Source organism: Salarias fasciatus, chromosome 16, assembly GCF_902148845.1.
Source record: "Salarias fasciatus chromosome 16, fSalaFa1.1, whole genome shotgun sequence".
Taxonomy (NCBI): Eukaryota; Metazoa; Chordata; class Actinopteri; order Blenniiformes; family Blenniidae; genus Salarias; species Salarias fasciatus.
In genome coordinates, this window is record NC_043760.1 from 23445589 (window position 1) to 23464116 (window position 18528).

Consider the following 18528-nt stretch of genomic DNA (forward strand, 5'->3'; position numbering starts at 1 on the left):
TTGACAAGCATGCGTAATATGATGACATCTTAATTCACCTTAACTTTTTCATCGTCACAGATCATTTCTTCACAACGCCCCACTACAGCCAGCGGAGCTACAGGGGCGTTTTATTCTACTTACAGGACACAGTTAGGAGTCACCCTGAGTTTGTGGTTCAATTTGGCAAATACCACCAAAAAAAAATGGCTTCTTCTTTTTGTTTTTAAATGTATATTACAACATGTTAACTTTGTTTTGAAGTCCTCGAAAAAGCTTTTACAAAAAAACACGTCTGAATTACACGTAACGGAGATTTCTGAAATACTCTAGACCTTTAATATCACAAATGCGTCATCGTCCATGTAAAGCCAAATATAAATAGCTATTCAGTCAAAATACTTATTAAGCAAATGAATCATATCAATAGTTTACAGTAAATGTTCAAGAGGAATTACTATACAAAAATTTGATTGTTTCCTATTACACCTTCAAAATCTAGCCGGTGTGTAAATTCATAAGAAAACTGTGGGAAGGAGGACTTCGCAAACAGACTGACTGCAAGAAAAAAAAAAACAACCCATAGCAACAACAATCATAATTATAATAATAAAAACAACATGAATAATAGCATGGACAAAAATAATAATGTTACTTTAGCAGGATAAAATTAGCTTTTGTTGTGAGATTTAGACTACGGAATAAATCTTGCTCACCAAGGACATAATTAAAAACACCATCAAAAAAAGGCAAAGAAAAAAAAAATCACTCAAGCATTTTTAATGAAAAAATATTAACAATAACAAATAGGTAGATCTGAAACAAACTGGAATCCTACACTTCCAACTCGACATTATAGTACAAAATAAGGCATTTCCTTGTGTATTTACTGCAAAGGTTTTCGTTTTTTTTCCCCCCGCCATTATCTTCTTGTCTCCACTTTGCTTGTTTCTTCTCAATAAAAAAACTGACAATGGACATTGACTGTGTTAAAATATATTCATATAGATATTTATATAGCTCTAATTTTAGTCTTTCCTTCAAAACTTGATTAAAAATGCAGGTAGGAGCATACAGTATGTGAGAGGTTGGAGAAGTTCGTCGGAGGAGCAGCGGTCACTCCATGACTTCGCTGGCAGCCACCGCGGTGACGAGCTGCAGCGGGATCTCGGCGTTGGCCAGGATGTCCTGGGCGTTGCTGGAGCCCTGCTGGATGTTGGTGAGAATGAGGGTGGTCCCGCCCGCCGTGGTGATGATACTGTCTGAGGACCCTGCGGATTCCATCGAGGCCACCACGGCGGCGCCGCCGCCGCCAGAGTTCACGCCTTTTTTGTTCTGATGAGTTTTAATGTGCTTCGCCAGGTGGTCGCTCCGCATGAAGCGCTTGGAACATTCGGGGCAGACAAACTTCTTTTCTCCTGACAGAGGGACAGAGAGAAAATATCGTTGAAGAGATCTGAGGCTGAAAACACTGGGAGACACATGCCACCCATCAAAAGATCAAAGAGCGGCAGAATAACTTCAGCACAACGAGTTCATGAAGAAACCCAATTCAGACACAAGGCTAAACTTACTTATTCAGTTCTGAAAAACACCCTTTCCTCAATCGATCGGTCTTCTATACTTATTTATTCAACTCGGGGTGACTGAGTGCTGGAGCTGAGCCCAGCTGTTACTCGGCCGTACTGTTAGTGTTGTTTATGTGTCGGCTGTTTCTACGTCAGAGTCCGTGGTCTGTGTGGTGCAGATCTGTATCAGTGTGTTGTAGATCTGTATCTATGTTGTCTTTGCCTGGCTGTTCATTCATTGTGCTGTTGCAGGTGGAGGGGTGTGACTAGCAGGGAGTGGGGGGGGGGGGGGGGGTTCCAGTATCTGGACAGCGCATTTTGCAACACTGTTCTGCCTTCAGTTACTCGCCTGCAACTGTTTGTTTTTAGAGCACAGCACTTAATTTTCCCACATATTATTATGTTACAGCCTTAATCCAAAATGGATTAATTTTTTTTTTTCCACAGAATTTTGCATTATGGCAAAGTGGAAAAATGTTTTTGGAAATAATAATAATATTAATTTTTATTTAATAGCACCTTTCAAGGCATCCAAGGTCACCATAAAATGATCATGTTTAAATACATTAAAAAAAACCATAAAAAAAGACATTTTAAAAATATTAGAAACATTGAGGGATTTGTAGAACGACATTGTTTAAAATGAATATGCTTGTTTAAAAGGATCTAAAAGAGTTGATTGGACTGGATGGGAGGGAGTTCCAGAGGTGAGGAGCCGAGCGGCTGAAGGTTTGGGACCCCGGGTCATATGGGCTGGAGGTACGGTGAAGCTGAGGGGTGAGGCAGATCTGAGGGCGCCGCTGAGTGAGAAGATGTGCTGGAGGTCAGTGTGATGTGGGGGACCGAGGTCACGGAGGGCCTCGAACGCCAAAAGTAAAAATCTGAACTGAATGCACTGCTGAACTGGGAGCCAGTGGAGTTTATAGCGAACTGGGCTTATGTAGTTGATGGAAGGAGTTTGGGTGATGATTCGGGCTGCAGCATTTCTGACCAGTTGGAGTTTTTTGATGGATTTGAGAGGGACACCAGACGGGAGGGAATTGCAGCAGTTCAGATGGAAGGTGACCGGAGTGTGGACGAGTATGGCGGTGCTTCTGGGTGAGAGAGAGGAGCAAAGGCAGAAGTGTGATGTTATTGATGTTTTTGGAAGCTTGAAACGGCAGAGTGCTGTCGAGGATGACAATCAGACTCTTAGCCCGAGAGGAGGGAGAAACAGAGGAGCCGAGGATGGAGATGGACAAACCGGGAGCTTTGGTGAAGACAGACTTGGAGCCAACGGAGAGAACCTCTGTTCTGCCACTGTTGAGTTTTAGTGGTGGAAAGGTAGAGCTGGGTATCATCTGCATAACAGTGGATAATTGCAGTGTGCCTGTGGTAAATTCAGTTGACTGAACCGTCACACTTGGAGGAAACCAGGCATCGCTTGCTCATCACCAGGCAAATACTATCCCTAGGGTGAAGCACGGTGAGGGCAGCATCATGCTGTAGGGATGCTTTTCAGCAGCAGCAACTGAGAGACTAATGAAAGATGAATGCAGCAATGTGCCGAGAACTTCTGGATCAAAACCTGCTCCGGAGCGCTCCCGACCTCAGACTGGCGCGACACTTCATCTTTCAGCGGGACAACGACCCAAAAAGCACAGCGAGATGGGAAAGGAGCGGCTTGAGGACAACTCTGCAAATGTCCTTGAGTGGCTCAGCCAGAGCCCAGACTTGAATCTGAAGGAACATCTCTGGGGAAATCTTAAAATGGCTGTGCACCAACGCTTCACATCCAACCTGATGGAGCTTGAGAGGTGCTGCAAAGAGGAATGGGGCAAACCGCCCAGAGATGGGTGTGCCTACATTGTAGCAAAAAGATGAGGCTATATCTGTCAAAAGTGAATCAACTTATGAACATGGAACTTCTTAGCTTATGTTTAGAAAATTGCAAACATTCAAAAAAAGTTTTCCAGTTGTTATTATGGGTTATATAGACTACAATTTTGAAAAAACATCATTCAATACATTTTGGAATCTTGCTGTAACATAAACTAAATGTGGGGAAAATGACGTAATGCCTACTGAAACGGACCCACAAAACGTGCTCACCTCAACCAACAGTGTACTGACATACTTAGGAATTTAACAATCATGAAGATTGCTGTTTGCAATGGATGAAGAACTCAAAAATCAAACATGAATAAATCTATTAAAAAGAGGCTGGAGTCACTTAAGAAAAGAGCTAATTAAAATAAAGCTAATTGAACATTTCCATTTGATGCTCTTCTTTTTTTTTAACTGGTCATTTTTAACAAGTTTTTGCCTTTGGCAAACTGTGATATTCTATTCAGCTATCTCAATTTCAAACTGCACCCTATTCCAATTAAATGACTTTGAAAAGATGAATATTTCTCTTGATTTGACTCACTGCTTGGTGACCAGTTTAGAAAGGCTGGGCTACCACATATTTAGGTTATTCTTTTTTTTCTTCTTCTTCTACTGCAGTTAGTGTGAACTGCTTTTTCTTTTATAACATGTTTTCTTTTGTTTACATTTAGTTAAGGAATTTGATTTAGTTCTTGTGCTTTTGTTTCATTAATTTTACAAAGAGGTTAAATTCAGGATTTTTAAAAATTAATTCTTGTTGTATTTGTTTCATTTATCAAAAGGTAATTTGCCTGTGGTTTGGTGAACGGAGGGGTTTGCTTTCAGTTTTACATTCTACACTAAGATGAGCAAGCCATGCCAGTCCATCAGATCAAACAGAGAGAGAATCGCTCACACTCACTCTACAGGCAAATTAGGGTCATCAATTAGTCTCGAATGCATGATTTTGGAATATGGAAACAAACCCGCGTACCTTTGGGAACACTCGTGCACGCACAGGAAAAACTTACTCGACACAGAAAGGATTCAAACGGGATATTCTGAGATGAGACTGCTGAACACTACACTAATGAGTTGTGTTCCAGTTATAAACAGTTTTTTACTCAAATATCAGCTTCCAAATCTTCTTATTTCCATTTTTTTTTTAAATGAAAAAGCATGGAACGTGCACCCCACCAGGAAAAATTCCCCCCTCTGGTCTAATAATTGATCAAATATTAAAAGGCTGTTCAGTGTAAGAGAGTTTTAGCATTTGCTCTTACTGGGTACATTATGACCTGTGGGTAATGTTAAATCGGAATTTATTTCCTAACGTCAATCTGTCACTGAAAAAAAAGAGAGGCTAATTGACACAGCACAACTGATTATGATTATTACCAATTGGAAGCCTGAAATTATTGAACATCGACTTGAAAAGTTAACTGTGAATGCTAACTGTTAACATCTCCTGCGGCTGACAGCGTAATGAAATGCCACTTCAGGCCGTCTTGTCAGAGGCTTCCCTGCCAGCGATACTGCAGCATAAGACAACATGCGCTAAGACAAGATATCTCTTTCAAAGGTCTGAGTGTCATCAGATATTGTAGGTCTACAGATCAAATGAATGGCTGTTTAATGCTTGAACATCTGAAGGTTAGTGTTATTTGTTGGCATTGTAATTATCATTTTAAACTGACATGTCACTACTGTGCCGCGAAAATAAAAATACAGTAAATACTGTTCGGCATCAACCAGTGTTAACAAAAGCAGCCCGGATACAGGTAAGCTCTGTAACATGAGTTTGTTATGGGGCTATGAAAACGACTACCTGAGAGCTATTTTAAGAACACGTATGCAATATGTCGTTTTTGTTTTCTTCAATGTGTTTTGTTGGAAAAATGGCTGCTCGGTGCCTTCAGGGCATTTCTGTGTGCAGTTTGCACGTGTGGGCTCTTGATCAGCACTCCTGTTTCCCCCAACAGTCCAAAAACATGCATTTGAGGCTAATTAATGATTCTAAAATTGTAAGTGTGGATCCGAGTGTGTGCGAGACTGTCTCTCCCGTCCAGGGTGAAGTCTGCCTTCACCTATAGTCAGTAACTGATGACGGCGACCCTGCCTTTAAGCTGAAAGCTTTAAAAATTTTTTTTACAAAAAACAACCTAGTTGACCTAGTTTTTGTCATTTGTGCAATAAGAATACGTAGTTTAATCTTGCCTTCATGTGTTATGGTCTAACGTTTTAGCACATTTTATCACATAAAAACAATTACAGCATATAATATCAATATGAGACTGTGCGCTTTCAAAAGCGTGTGACAGAGAAATATGAAATGTTGGATAAATTCAGTTAAATGAGTGTCGATATCATTTTTAAAGATAAAAGTTGTAGAAATATTAGTCTTTGATGAACATTTACTGTTGTATTAATATTTTTTTGCCACAAAAACTAAAGATAAATAGTTTTCATATGGTTATAGTACATTTCATAATAGTGTAATGTTGTAATTTAGTGGATCTCTCATTTGTAGCTCCATGAACGCTGAAAAAACTCTGCTCATACTGGCTTCAACTCACAGCTAACAACTGCTACACTGGACATACAATCATGATGAAAGACAAAAAGCTCAACTTTTCACCCCGACAAGCACTTGCTATAGCAAAGCGTTTGTATTTCAGTCTGATGTGAACAGAGCTCGGGAATAAGACCACAAAATAAACTGTTTACACCTCATTCGGAGCTGGAAAATTACCACGATGTCCTGAATCCTAACCTGACATTTTACAGGTAAATCCAGGGGGACAAACGCTGTTATTTTTTAAATGGCGTACACTTTGCAGGGCACAAATTAACACATTTTACTGATTTTATGGATGTTTTCCTGATGTGCAAACACGAAAGGGAGCTGAGAAAGGGCACCTGTGTGTGTCCTCCTGTGTCTCTGCAGCTCATCGCTGCGTGTGAACCTCTTCCCACAGAACATCCAGCTGCAAACAAAAGGGCGCTCCCCCGAGTGCCAGCGCAGGTGTGCTCGCAGGTGCGATGTCTTCCCGTACACTTTCCCACAGCCCGCTATGTGGCATATGTGCTGCTTCTTCTTCCCCATGCTGGATCCTCTGAGAAACACAGGTAAGGATATTTAAAACCCTGATATAAGCTCTGGCCTGCAGAGATCGGAGACTCGGTGAAAGCTTCGGGCAGACGCACTCACCTGCCTCCCGACTCCTTACAGTTGGGGCAGGTGCAGGCCACTCTGCGCAGCCGCTTGCCCTCCTGGGCCAGCTGATCGTCCTCATCCACCAGCCTGACCCGGATGTTGGACAGGTCGCTTGTGTTCAGGGTGGAGTCACCGCTTAGCTGCCACTCTCCGGAGTCTGGCTCTTCCTTGATTTGAATTTCTGAAATTACATGCAAGTTAATATCAACACCGAGTCTGGTGGTAATAATTTATCAGAAGCCTGAACGGTGACAGCTGCTTTCGAACAATGTGTGACTGACGGCATGGCAGAAAATTTTACAAGTTAAACTCCACATTAAGCAGAGTGATAAAATAATTACTGGATTGACAGGAAATGTATCAATGACAATTCTGATAATTAATTAAGCGAACCCTGTGGACTTTACGCACCACATGAGTGGCAGAAAATGGATGGATGGACTTTGCTGCAATCAAAAATTTCACCACAATGTTTTGACAGCTATAATTACATAAAAATGAAACACAAAGTGGCTTTAAGTATATGAACAATGTGATCTTTTGAAACACATGAAAGGTACTTGTATTTACAATAAAAACTAAAAAAAAAGAAAAAAAAGATAAATATTCCTCTGAAGAAATCCAGCCTGTGCTACTAAAAGCTTTTTTGCTTTTCATGTCAATTTATATTCAGAAACTTTTTTTTCCCCAGTCTAGACAGACAACATAAGCCACTTTAGATTTTTTTAAAGCAAATACTAATTTCAACTAATCACGGTCCAAAAACTGCTACATTAAAAGTGTTTCTTATCACAATATGACAGGGGGGCCAATGTGCAGAACGCCAGAACCCTGCTATAATAAAATTAATTACTATTACTAAATTCATTACTATGGATAGATGCATTGACATATTGGCATGTTTTCAGAGGAAAAAAAACAACAAAAATCCGGTTAAATGCACAAACGTGAGAACCTTCACACATATTCACTGGGCTGACCAGAATTGTAACACGAACTACACAAAAGTCACGGTGAACTTTTTGCTTTGCGTAACAAAATCTAACTTCCATTGACCTTCCCCGTACTACAGTAATGAATGTAGCAATTAAGTACATTGCAGCAATTCTAAAGTAATTTGCTCAAGTTAGACCTTTCAAAAAGGCATTAAAGTGGCAGGATTTTCAAGCATGATGCAAAAAAAAAACCTGAAAATTAAAACACATTTCTACATAATTATAGCATTTAAAAAGTAAATTAAAGAGCGTTTTGACTTTAAAACCTTTAAATCGGTCTGCCCACACTCACTGCTGCTTAGACTTATTTTCCCTGATGTGCTCAGTGGTGGAAGCAGCTGTGCAAGAAATTACCAAAGATCAAAAAAGAAAAAAAAAAAAAAAAAAAGATCGGTGTACTAATGTGGAAACAATGAAGGTCCACACTGCTTCAAAAAAATGAGCAAACAGGTGACAAATAACTACCAGTCAGGTACAGTAAATACACAATCCTGAGGAGAGGTCGAATTAATGAGATCAACCAGCTGGATGCATCATCTGTGCCTGTAAAGTTTCTTTTTCATGTTTGATCTTTTTCATTTAAAAAAAAAAAAAAAAAAAAAAGAAGAAGAAGATACCGTACCTCCGTGTGCTTCAGTGCCTGCTTCCTGTTGTGCCAAAGAGTTGACCGTCACTGTTTGCAGGTTGGGAATCTGCCCCGTGCCGATGCTGCCCAGCGACAGTGTCTGGACTGGCGCCAGAGTGATCTGCTGGGGAGGCGTGGTGGGCAGCTGGAGGTTCTGCAGGTTCTGCACTCCTTGCACCTGAAAGGTCTGCCACTGGATCTGACCCGATGGGGTGACTGTCTGGGCTTGTATGATGAAGGTTCCTGGGTTGAGCAGCTGCACGTTTTGCAGATTCTGTCCGCCTGCCGCCACAGACTGCACCACCTGACCGTTGGTGGTTTGGACAGGAACCTGCTGCAGCTGGATGATGGGCTGAGCTGTGGACGCCTGGACATTCTGCTCCTGATTTTGCTGGATGAAGCTTTCTTGGAGGTCCGAACTCGAGTTGGCCGGCTCAGTCGACGCCGACGACAATGACGTGTCCTGTGTCAACAGACCTGATTCACTTACTGGAACGTGGAGCTGAGCGGAAGACGTTGGCACAAATATCTCAGGATTTGCACTGGAGTCATTTACTGGTAGTGTCTGCGAGAGATGATCCTGTGTCTTAGCCAGAGTCTGTGAGTCGTCCACGGGCTGTCCCGCCATAATTAGCTGGCCATCGGCAGTGACCCCTGTAGCTATAGTCTGAGCACCGGACAGGCCGAGGGAGTCCAAGTCCACGCTATTAAAAGGAACAAAGGTAATGTTCCCGGGCAAACCCACAGGCACATTAGCAACAACCTGGCCCTGGTTGTTGAAGGTGGAGCTGCCGATGGAAACCCCCTGGATCTGGTGGACGTTAGCAGTCTGTGATATGAGGTTCTGGTTGTTGTTAAGGATGCTTGCAGTGGATGTCACGTTGAGACTCTGGCTACCATCGGGCAAGATCTGAATCTGCCCGGAGGCATCCTGAGTCAGAGTTGCTCCCTCCACACTGGACGTGGAGAAGCTCAGCTGTCCATCTGCTGTCTGAATCTGAGGAATAACTTGGTACTGAATGTTAGGCACTGAATTGGCAGAGGAATCGTCTGTTCCTGAAGTCACAAAGATTGGCTGACTCTGCAAGTTCTGGAGAGGAAGAACGTACTGTCCATTGGATGTTAAAATTCCTTGACTTTGGATCTGTATTATTCCAGACTCATCCTTTGCTGCTGTCGTGGGGGTTAACACCTCCCATTTGTCAGTCCCAGTGAGCTGTGTCGATGGATCCGATGTCTAAGAAAGGAAACGGGCAACATTAAAAGATGATTAAGCACCTGCTCATAATGAGTTACCTTTTGCAATGCAAAATACTCATTCAGAGGTCTTGCTATAATGACCTGTTAGAAGTTTGAACAAAAACCATTATTTTGGAGGAAAAGAAATCAGTATCACACTTGAAGGGCAAAGAAGAAAGTTTTGTCACCTGTATGTTGATTACTGAAAACTCATGGATTTAGTACTCTTGCATCAAGGGCTTTACACAACATGTTTATATATCATAAAGGATAAAGTGTTACTGTCAGAAGTCTCAATGGTGATTCAAAGACTCAATATCTGACTATTATTCTGCATCATTAGTGACAACACAGTCTTACAGTCCACAACACCACCCTCCTCACCTAACTGAGCCTGCTGGGTATGTTCAATCTCTCTGGCATCGAGTGCATCATCACTCATCCAATTGTGAACAACAGCGCTCATGAGAGCCAAAATTAATGTGAGCAAACACACTTGAGATCTTGACGACTGCATCAAAACGGTGCAGCATGAAGAATCACATGAGCTTCTTTATATACTCAACCAGGCTACAACAGCTGTGATGGTAAAGTTTGTTACTATTAACACAAATGAACTGTGTTCCAGTTGCATTTAGAACATTTCATATACAACACATGCTTACCTTCCATTTGATTTTAATGTACACTGGACACACCAGTATAGATTGATTAAAAAGCATTACAAGAAGGCAATAAACTATCTTATAAATACAAAAAATACAAATTTTAAATTTGTAGAAAATATGGAATCATTCTCCAATCTGACTCTGAATTGCAACTTAATTCTGAGAGAAGAATAAATAAACAGATTTTACCTGATATGACAATTTATCATAAAAAAGTTACCCTTGAAAGTTTGTCAAACGTTGGGATATTTTTTTCAAGCCACAAAGTTTAGCCTCAGTAACGTTTGCTCTAAGAACGTGTCTCACAGTTTCTGTAACTATTTGGAAAAAACTATTCAGTTGTATCAAGTTTCTTTCGTTTTTTTTTTTTAATGCCAAAAAGCAGCAGCTATGAATCTATTGATCACATGCAAACTTCACCTAAACTCGTACCAGCAGCTCTGCTTTCGTCATGATTGAATGCTTCACTTCTGCTTAAACATTAGCCAATGCAGCAGAGGTGCCGACTTACCACATCAGCGGCAGCACCTCTGTCCACCTCTGACGAAGGCGACCCAGCCTTAGTGCAGGTCGCTGCTAGCAGGTCGAGTGGTGATGGCTGAGTGTCCTGCCCACAGCGGGCGAGTTTAAGAGGAAGAAAGTGGGTGGCCATTAGTCTGGGCCACACAGAAAGTGTGACTTGTTGCTGAAGAGTGGAGACTCAAGAGTGGAGGTTAAAGTATGTTTTTTTGTGTCCGGGTTGTTGCCCCTCAGGCAGCACCTGCAGGCGCCCTTACACCAAACGACTTTTAGAGTGTTTCAGCACTTTCCCAAGCTGTGAATCTTTAACATGACTTGCTGCACATTTCCCTCATCTTAATCGTTTGGTGGAAGTTAGTCAACAATACTAACAGCCTTGTTTTCATGCGGCTCATGCAAAGAGTGACGTTGATAGTCTCAAAAACCAATGATCTTGCTCAGATAGCAAAGCAGAGGCAGAAAGCAAATGCAGCATATTGACAAAAAGCCATGCACACTGTATTGTATCTCTTAATGGCAAATAGTCATGGTAAAATACCACACTGGAACCTCTTCTGGTTTGTTTGACTGTAAATATTTGTTTCGGAGGGTTATTCAGTGTGCTCACAAACATATTTATGTGGTCAGCAGCTTCTTGTTACACTGGAAGCTACAGTGAAGTGGATGAAGCAGTTAACAGGCAAGGGCATGTTAACAAAAGTTAGAAAACACTGTAAAGTTTGTACGAGAGGGCAAAGAAGCAGCGAGCACAGAGCTACGAATAACTATACATCTTACGTATAAGGCTGGTCCAGAGAAAATGTCTATGAGCAGCAACCTTTTATATACATCTAAGAAGCAATTTGCTAGTTTGACATCATAACTGTCGCAACCTGAATTTGAACCCCTCACTCAAACGAAAAAAACAATCTGATCTGTCAACAGGGAGGACAACAGGCATTTATTCTTGACAGAAAGCTTAAAAAAAAAAAATCACACTTACAGCCTGACTGCATTGCCTGTCTTAATCTAACATGTACAATAACTGTACAGTGATGTACATATGAATGAACTGTTGCATTCTTTTCATTTTGGTAAAAAAAAAAGGATAAATGGTTCAATCATTCACCATTAGCTTGGCCCAAACAGAGGTTCAATGTAGGTTTAGTCAATAGGTTACAAGCAGTGGTAAAATATGGCTGAGTAATTTCAGAATTAAGACTGACATGTAGAAGAAATAGTACCAATGTGCTATTTGCTTGTCATTTAAAGTCGCTGATGAAGAAAATCCACTTTCTTGACTGACGTGGCTTTTAATCGCACCTATTTTTTCTAAGATTTATTTGAGGCTAAAAATTAAAACGGAGGTAATGTTTGGAACCGGCTGGAGTTTACAGTCTGTCACTTCAGTAGTAGCAGAGGAGGCGGGATTTGCAAGCGGCTTGAGAGGAGGTGTTGCCTGAGAGGTTCAAATCAGGGTACAATACCCCTCCAAGTTTGAAATGTGTGAACTTCGGTAGGCACTATCTCAATGGCAGTCACGGCGCAAAGCGGGTAACGATACCTGGTCGTCTCTGTCTTCCTCCTGCTGCAAAAAGTCGCTCCGACTGCTGTCCACGTCCAAGGCAGCCATATCATCCGCTTTCATCGGCTGTTCTGGGGCTAAGAAGTGAAAAAGCACAAGTTACAGGTTAGCTAACCTCAACTAAACAAACCGGAGACACGCACAGAGCATTGCCATCGGCGACGTACCTGCAAACTATAAAAGCACTGCTGATGAGGGCACCAGCTTCCATAAAACCCAGAAGGTAACAGGAGAGCTGTGTAGCGTTATGTACTGAAAATGCTAATGCAGCTAGCGAGCACAGTGTTAGCTCCCTGTGCTAACTTAGCCGGAGATGATTAGCATTATCAGCAGCCAGCATCCCCGTTAGCCTGCTAGCGAGCTAATTTAGCCAGAGGATGCCTCAGATAGCTTGTTAGCTTACGTGGGGGGAAAAAATAAAAAAAATATTACATACCAGTCATTGTCGTAAAACGCAGGGTTCTGATAGTCACCAGCCGCCAGACATGATCAGCACGCTATACTGATTGTATAAGCACAGAAATGGGTGATAACTGTCAGATTTGTTTCTATTTTGATTGACGGGCGGTGGGTAACACAAAGGGTGGGGCCTCCACTGTAGTATCTGCGTCACATACAGGAAGTCCCGCCTTCATGCGTGAAGCTGATTGGTCATTCATTTTTCACAGGGTGTGCTTATTTGACAATCGACATGTCAATCATCTTTTGTTAGCTTCTTTTCCTGTTTATTATTCTTTTTACAGTGTTGTTGAATGTGAATAATATTGATGAATTACTTAATTTTATATATTGTTAGCAAAGAATCAGACCTGCTTACTGCTGCTCCCGTTTTCAAACTTTCACTTGAGACCTGCAAACTGTCACAAAACTTTTCTGGAGAAATCCCTCTTTCATGATCCTGCTGGCGAGCACATCATGTTTCTCCCACACACATTCCCACAAATACTTATGAAATCAAGTCTTTTGCAACTGTTGTGATTAAATCTGAACACATCTTTCAAAGTTCTACAAACTTCTCTAACATTACAAAACTTTTAAAGTATAAACTATCTGTCTCTGCCATGTAATCACCACCAATTTAAGAGGACTGCAACAAATGCTTATAAACTTTTTTTGTGTTTCATAAGGTATATTTTCATCTGGGAAATGTGCAAAAAAACATGTATGCAGCTTTGACCCACAAGTAGTTTTAAATGTGACCATCCAGTTTTTTACCCCTTTTGAGGTGTAATCAGAAGTCACAGTTCTGACATTAACTATTAATCTACCAAATAATCTTAAAAAAAATCTGAAGAATAAAAATCAAGAACTAAGTACAAAAAAATCATAAATTTAGGGTTAATATCTCCTTTAAAAAAATGTCTACAAAATCCTCCTCCAAATTCTGGGTTTATTGATCTGCTGTGGTGAGACTAATTCAACATCTATATGGTCATGAGAATATATGCCTGTGTATATAAAACACAATAGAGCTTCTTTCTTAACTTAAATGATGCTAGACATGCTATGTCTGTTTTTATATAACATTCTCTTTAAAATGAAATGGCTTTTAACATATGTGGTCTCCCTCAGATAATCCAGACATTTTAATTACAGCTTGACTTTATTGGCCCTTCGCACAGATTTATAGGTTATTTTTTGGACTGACATTAGTTGGTAATTATTTAGCCAACATAAATCAGTACTGAACACACAGATAATTTCTTATGTGCTATTTATTTAAATGTGTAGACATGTTTCTATCTGTGTGGAACTATGCTGCAAGAATGTCCCTCTGGGATTTATAAAGTATTCCATTCTATTCTATTCTATTCTATTCTATTCTATTCTATTCTATTAATGAAGTTTAAGATGTTATGTGGCTTCATGAAAAGTTTGTGGCCCACTTTGCCCGAATCATTGTGATTGATGGATAAAATAATGCAGTTTATTGTAGGATTGGGTGTGTGGTCAGATCTGTTTCTTCCAATTTTGCATGTGCAAAGCTGATTATAGCTGGGGAATGGGAATTTGAATGAATGAGAATTCTCTTGCAACTGTTATCTTTTCTCTCATCTGCATTTTCTTATTTGTAAATAAAACTCTTAGGCGATTTTGTGTCGATAACTTGAGGAAAAACGCACTTGAGGCAGAATCTGAGTTTGTATTTGACTGGATTTCTTCCCCTCCACTTGATTGTGTGCATTACAACATTGTGAAAGTGCATTGAAATGAGAGCCTGCATGCTATTGTATCTGCTCTATGGCTGTGATGCTATCAGGACCCCACTTCTGAGTATTATTTGTGGTGTGTCAGTTCCTCACAGTGCGCGACCGCAGTGAGGCTATTTCTCCCAACCTTCAATTCAAACTTGGCCCATTACAGCCAGACTACAAAAGCACTTTCCGTGCACTCAGGAGCTCACTGCAGTGAATGGTGGATATTTCCAATCACTCTGCTGTCAATCCAAGTGTCAGGTAAACACAGGCCAATGGAAACAGCTTTAGAAAAGCCTTGCAGCTACGTCTGTCTTACTCCAGGAGTCCTTGGAAACGTATCAACAATTTCTACAAAGACCTCCAAGTTAAAGGGAAAAGTCAAATATCCTAAAAGCAACACAAATGCAACACCCGGACGGACGCAGCGGCCCTACGCCAGACATGTGTATCTGGCACTGTGTTTGTCTTCAGACCGGTGAGTGTTGTCTCCACCTCGGGCTGCAAACAAAGGAAATGAGATTGTATTGACAGACCTTGTATTCACCTCATGAGAGGGATCTCTCAAGTCTGTAGTGTAATTACCCAGTGGGAGTTTCAGCACATCTATAAGGATTCAGTGTGATAGATCTAACAGTAAATAAGGACATCTATGGCCTCCCTGCTGCATGAACACAGACTATTTAGCTCTTAGATTATTTTTTTTGTACAACCCTGGCAACATGTGAGACTATTATAGCACTTTAAACTTTGACATTATTCATGAAAAATTGCAAGGAAAATATGTTTATTCAGTTGTCACTGTCCTCCGGAGGTGGGCATGGTTGTTGTGGTAGAAATGTGGAAGATAACTGAGTGAGTCCACAAAAGGTTCTGAGTGTTTTGTATTAACATATTGACAGTTGTTTTCATGAAGGCCAGTCCAAGAGAGAGTGACCCCACGGAGAGAAACTGCCCTACTGGAGGCACTGTAAATGGGACCTGAGAGAGAAAATTGAAACTGGTGCAGCATGAAGACATGTGGATGGAATAACAAATCTGCCTGTGCGAGACAACTGCGAGGCACCTGCGACAGGAACAATCACTCTGCTCTTTGTTTGAGAAACCAAGAATTGACAGTTAAACATACAATCAAGGTTGAGGTCAAATACGGTTTACTGAAAAGTTTTTACACTTTTTCTTGATGAATATTCAATATCTTTGCTTTAGCTTGTGGTTTCATTTCCTTTTAAACACATTAATCAATCTCATCAGCCAACTGTGAAAATATAAAGAACTCCAGTTCAGACAAAAAGAATCTCTCGCAATGAAAAAATGAACACATATAACAAGGTTCAACAGAGTTGCTTACAAAACAAGAAGATATATAGGAAATATGGATCTGCAGAGCCAGAGGAAACATGTAGAGGTGCTGATTATCTATGTGGGGACATTTAAACTCAGTGGCCTCCTTGTGTAGCTCACTTGTGCGATTGACTATAATCCAATATTGTCGTGCCATAAAGTCTGATTTAATAAGCCCATAAAGTTTATTGAAACGTTTATAGTTTTCATTTAGTTTCAGTGTTTTAGCGCTGAGGTCAGAGTCAGTGACAGTAATGGTCCAGCGGAACATGTTATATTCATTGTGGATGTCAACAAAGACAACAGAAGAACAAACAGCATCTCTTGCTATGAAGTGATCGAGAAGCAGCATTAACCGTGACCTAAAAGAAGCGTTATATGGCTAAAGGTACACATACTGTCCACAGACTGAACTAAAACAGATTGTGGAGGTGTTATTGACATAGTGTCCACTGTTTGTATGTGTGCAGTATATGCGGCGTAGTTACACAAAGTTAAAATGAAAATGCATAATCAGTACATTATGTGCATATAAAATGCGTACAGGTTTGTCTCACATGAATTGCTCAAATCAAATGGGGAATTTAGCTGCTTACTGATGCCTCTGATTTAGAAAGGTCCATTGACAAGTCAAATGCTGAAGTCATAAAATGCAGAGAAGTTGTTCCTGTAGCTGGAAGAAGTCAAAAGAAGGGAAACCACGCTCCATATGTTAGGATTTAAAGACAGCTTTATGCACCTCCTCACAGCTGTTTATGGCATTTTTTTCACTCAGCGTTGTAGTGACAGCATTTTATCACCCTGACAGGAACGGTCATAAATCACTGTGTTAAGCGGAATCATGGCAGTACAGCACGAACGAGAGCGAACTGTTGCAGAAACCCCTCCTTAGTGGACATGAATCCTTTATTTACTCAAGTCCAGACCTAAATTCAGTCTGTGCGTTCTCTGTTTTATGACACAAAGCAGAAAAGGCACACAATAGGAGCAATTACACAACAGTGTATGTATTGAAATCTGAAATAAAGATGATTTTCCTCTGTAAAAAAAACCCATTAAATTCCACAACACAAAAATACATCTTTTTTTTTTTATTTGTTATAACTTGTGCATTCTTTTTTTCTTTTATTCTTCAAGGCCTTGAGTGTGCATGTGATTTATAGCAGCAGGCCTGTGGTTTGTTTGCTGGGTGTGTTTAAAAGCCAGCCTTCCACTCCGTGCACCTCTTGGTTTGATGCCGCTGCGGTTTGCCTCGGGGCAGAGTGGCACCGCTTGATTGATGGTGCTGACAGAAGATTTGTACCAACAGAGATTCACTCGCTTCTCCGAGCCCGTTTTATGAGTCCTACCGGGCTCCTTTCACAAGTCAGCTATACGACCACTTGAGGATGTTTGTGAATAGTTTAATAAGTACTTGTTCTCTCTACTAAAGGTGGGGAAATTCCTGGATCTTCTTACTTATTTTAAGTATTAATGCTACATTGATTACATTGTTTCCAGCTGTTGCTACAACTAAAGGAAAACTACAAAGTACACTTTTAAATCTACATAAAAGTTACTTTTTTACCACAAAATATAGTGAAAAGCAACTAAAACATTGAGTGTTTTTCAAAAGGATTTAGAATTTAAAATGTAGCTTTTTCAGTACCAGATAATTGATTCACCTGTATACAACTATATGTTTAAAGCACATTTCTTAGATGAAAAGTAGCACTGTATTGTAAACAAATGTAGATCTCAAGAATTATTTACTCTATTAAAATTAGACAATTTTTGGTCACAAAAAGAATGAAGGTGGAAAAGGTGAATAAATTCAATTTGTGCACTTCCTCCACAGTAACTCGTAATTTTCACAGCAGCAAAGTGAATCACAGGGAGTAAATTCCTAAAGGTACAGAAAAACACCACCTTATAATTCACTTCCATTCCTGGTGGTGGGTTGTGTTTGCATGTGTTTTGGAATTACAGTTCGATTCATATATTCTTCTCCTATTTCCCTTTATCCAACTGAGGAGAGCGTGGTGCTGATCCCAGCTGACGATGGGTGACGGCAGCCGGGTCTCTCCTGAAGAGACATCAGTCAGTCACACGGCAAACACAAGTCACATGCTGCTACTCAAGCCTACGGGCGATTCAGAAACACTCATTAACTTGAAGCACATGTTTTTAGACAGTGGGAGGAAACTGGAGCGCGCCCACACAAAAGAACAACATGCAAACTCAAAAGAACTACAATATAGGGATATCGTGGCAATTTTGCAGAGAAAAATCCAACAAATAAGACTGTATCCAGATGTAAATTTAGATTTTAAAATTTCTTGTCAGTGTCATTTCTGCAAAATGGCCAGTTTTACAATCTGAAGGAGCTTGTTGAGAATGTACTTTCAGAACAAGATGATTTAAAGAAAAATAAAATGTGTTGTTCCAACCCGTCAGTATTGTTCTAAATAGCTTTGTTACTTCCCCTGAAAAAGATTTATCATCACTTTATGAAAAACTAACTGCTTCATGACCCAGACCAGTGAGAAATACCCATCAATCCCTCGAACCTCAGTTTTGCAGCAGATGAGTAATTTTGTGTGTGGGCTTCAGGCTAACCGCCACCACCACCACCACCCTCAGAACAATGGAAAAACTGTTTTGTCTCAAGCTCCCATTGCGCTGCTCAGACGATTTGGATAAGCTAGGTTTCACCTAGAAAACAGTCAGTTAAAGCTGAATTGGTTTAAAAGTTTCTGGCCTATATGTTAAGTATAGGAGAGTTGCA

General features: G+C 40.5%; 1 protein-coding gene across 2 annotated transcripts; it reads right to left on the minus strand.

Moving 5' to 3' along the window:
- Positions 1 to 760: 760 nt before the first annotated feature.
- sp3a (sp3a transcription factor) lies at positions 761 to 12805 on the minus strand. Of its 2 annotated transcripts, XM_030111950.1 has the most exons (7): positions 12659 to 12805; positions 12202 to 12299; positions 10651 to 10746; positions 8230 to 9469; positions 6607 to 6793; positions 6315 to 6511; positions 761 to 1397 (listed from the first exon to the last, which is right to left on the minus strand). In XM_030111950.1, exons 1-7 carry the CDS (start codon positions 12663 to 12665, stop codon positions 1096 to 1098), a joined length of 2127 nt encoding a protein of 708 aa, XP_029967810.1. In that variant the 5' UTR covers positions 12666 to 12805; the 3' UTR covers positions 761 to 1095. The 2 variants fall into 2 exon arrangements, with proteins under 2 accessions (XP_029967810.1, XP_029967811.1); XM_030111951.1 differs by lacking the exon at positions 10651 to 10746.
- Positions 12806 to 18528: the final 5723 nt, after the last annotated feature.

Bases quoted from the DNA above. Each gene is read 5' to 3' on its own strand.
- sp3a (XM_030111950.1), bottom strand. The intron at 9,470-10,650 runs GTAAGTCGGCAC...TTCCTTTCTTAG, and splicing joins GAGGTGCTGCCGCTGATGTG to ACATCGGATCCATCGACACA. The intron at 1,398-6,314 runs GTGCCCTTTCTC...TCCCTCTGTCAG, and splicing joins ACACAGGAGGACACACACAG to GAGAAAAGAAGTTTGTCTGC.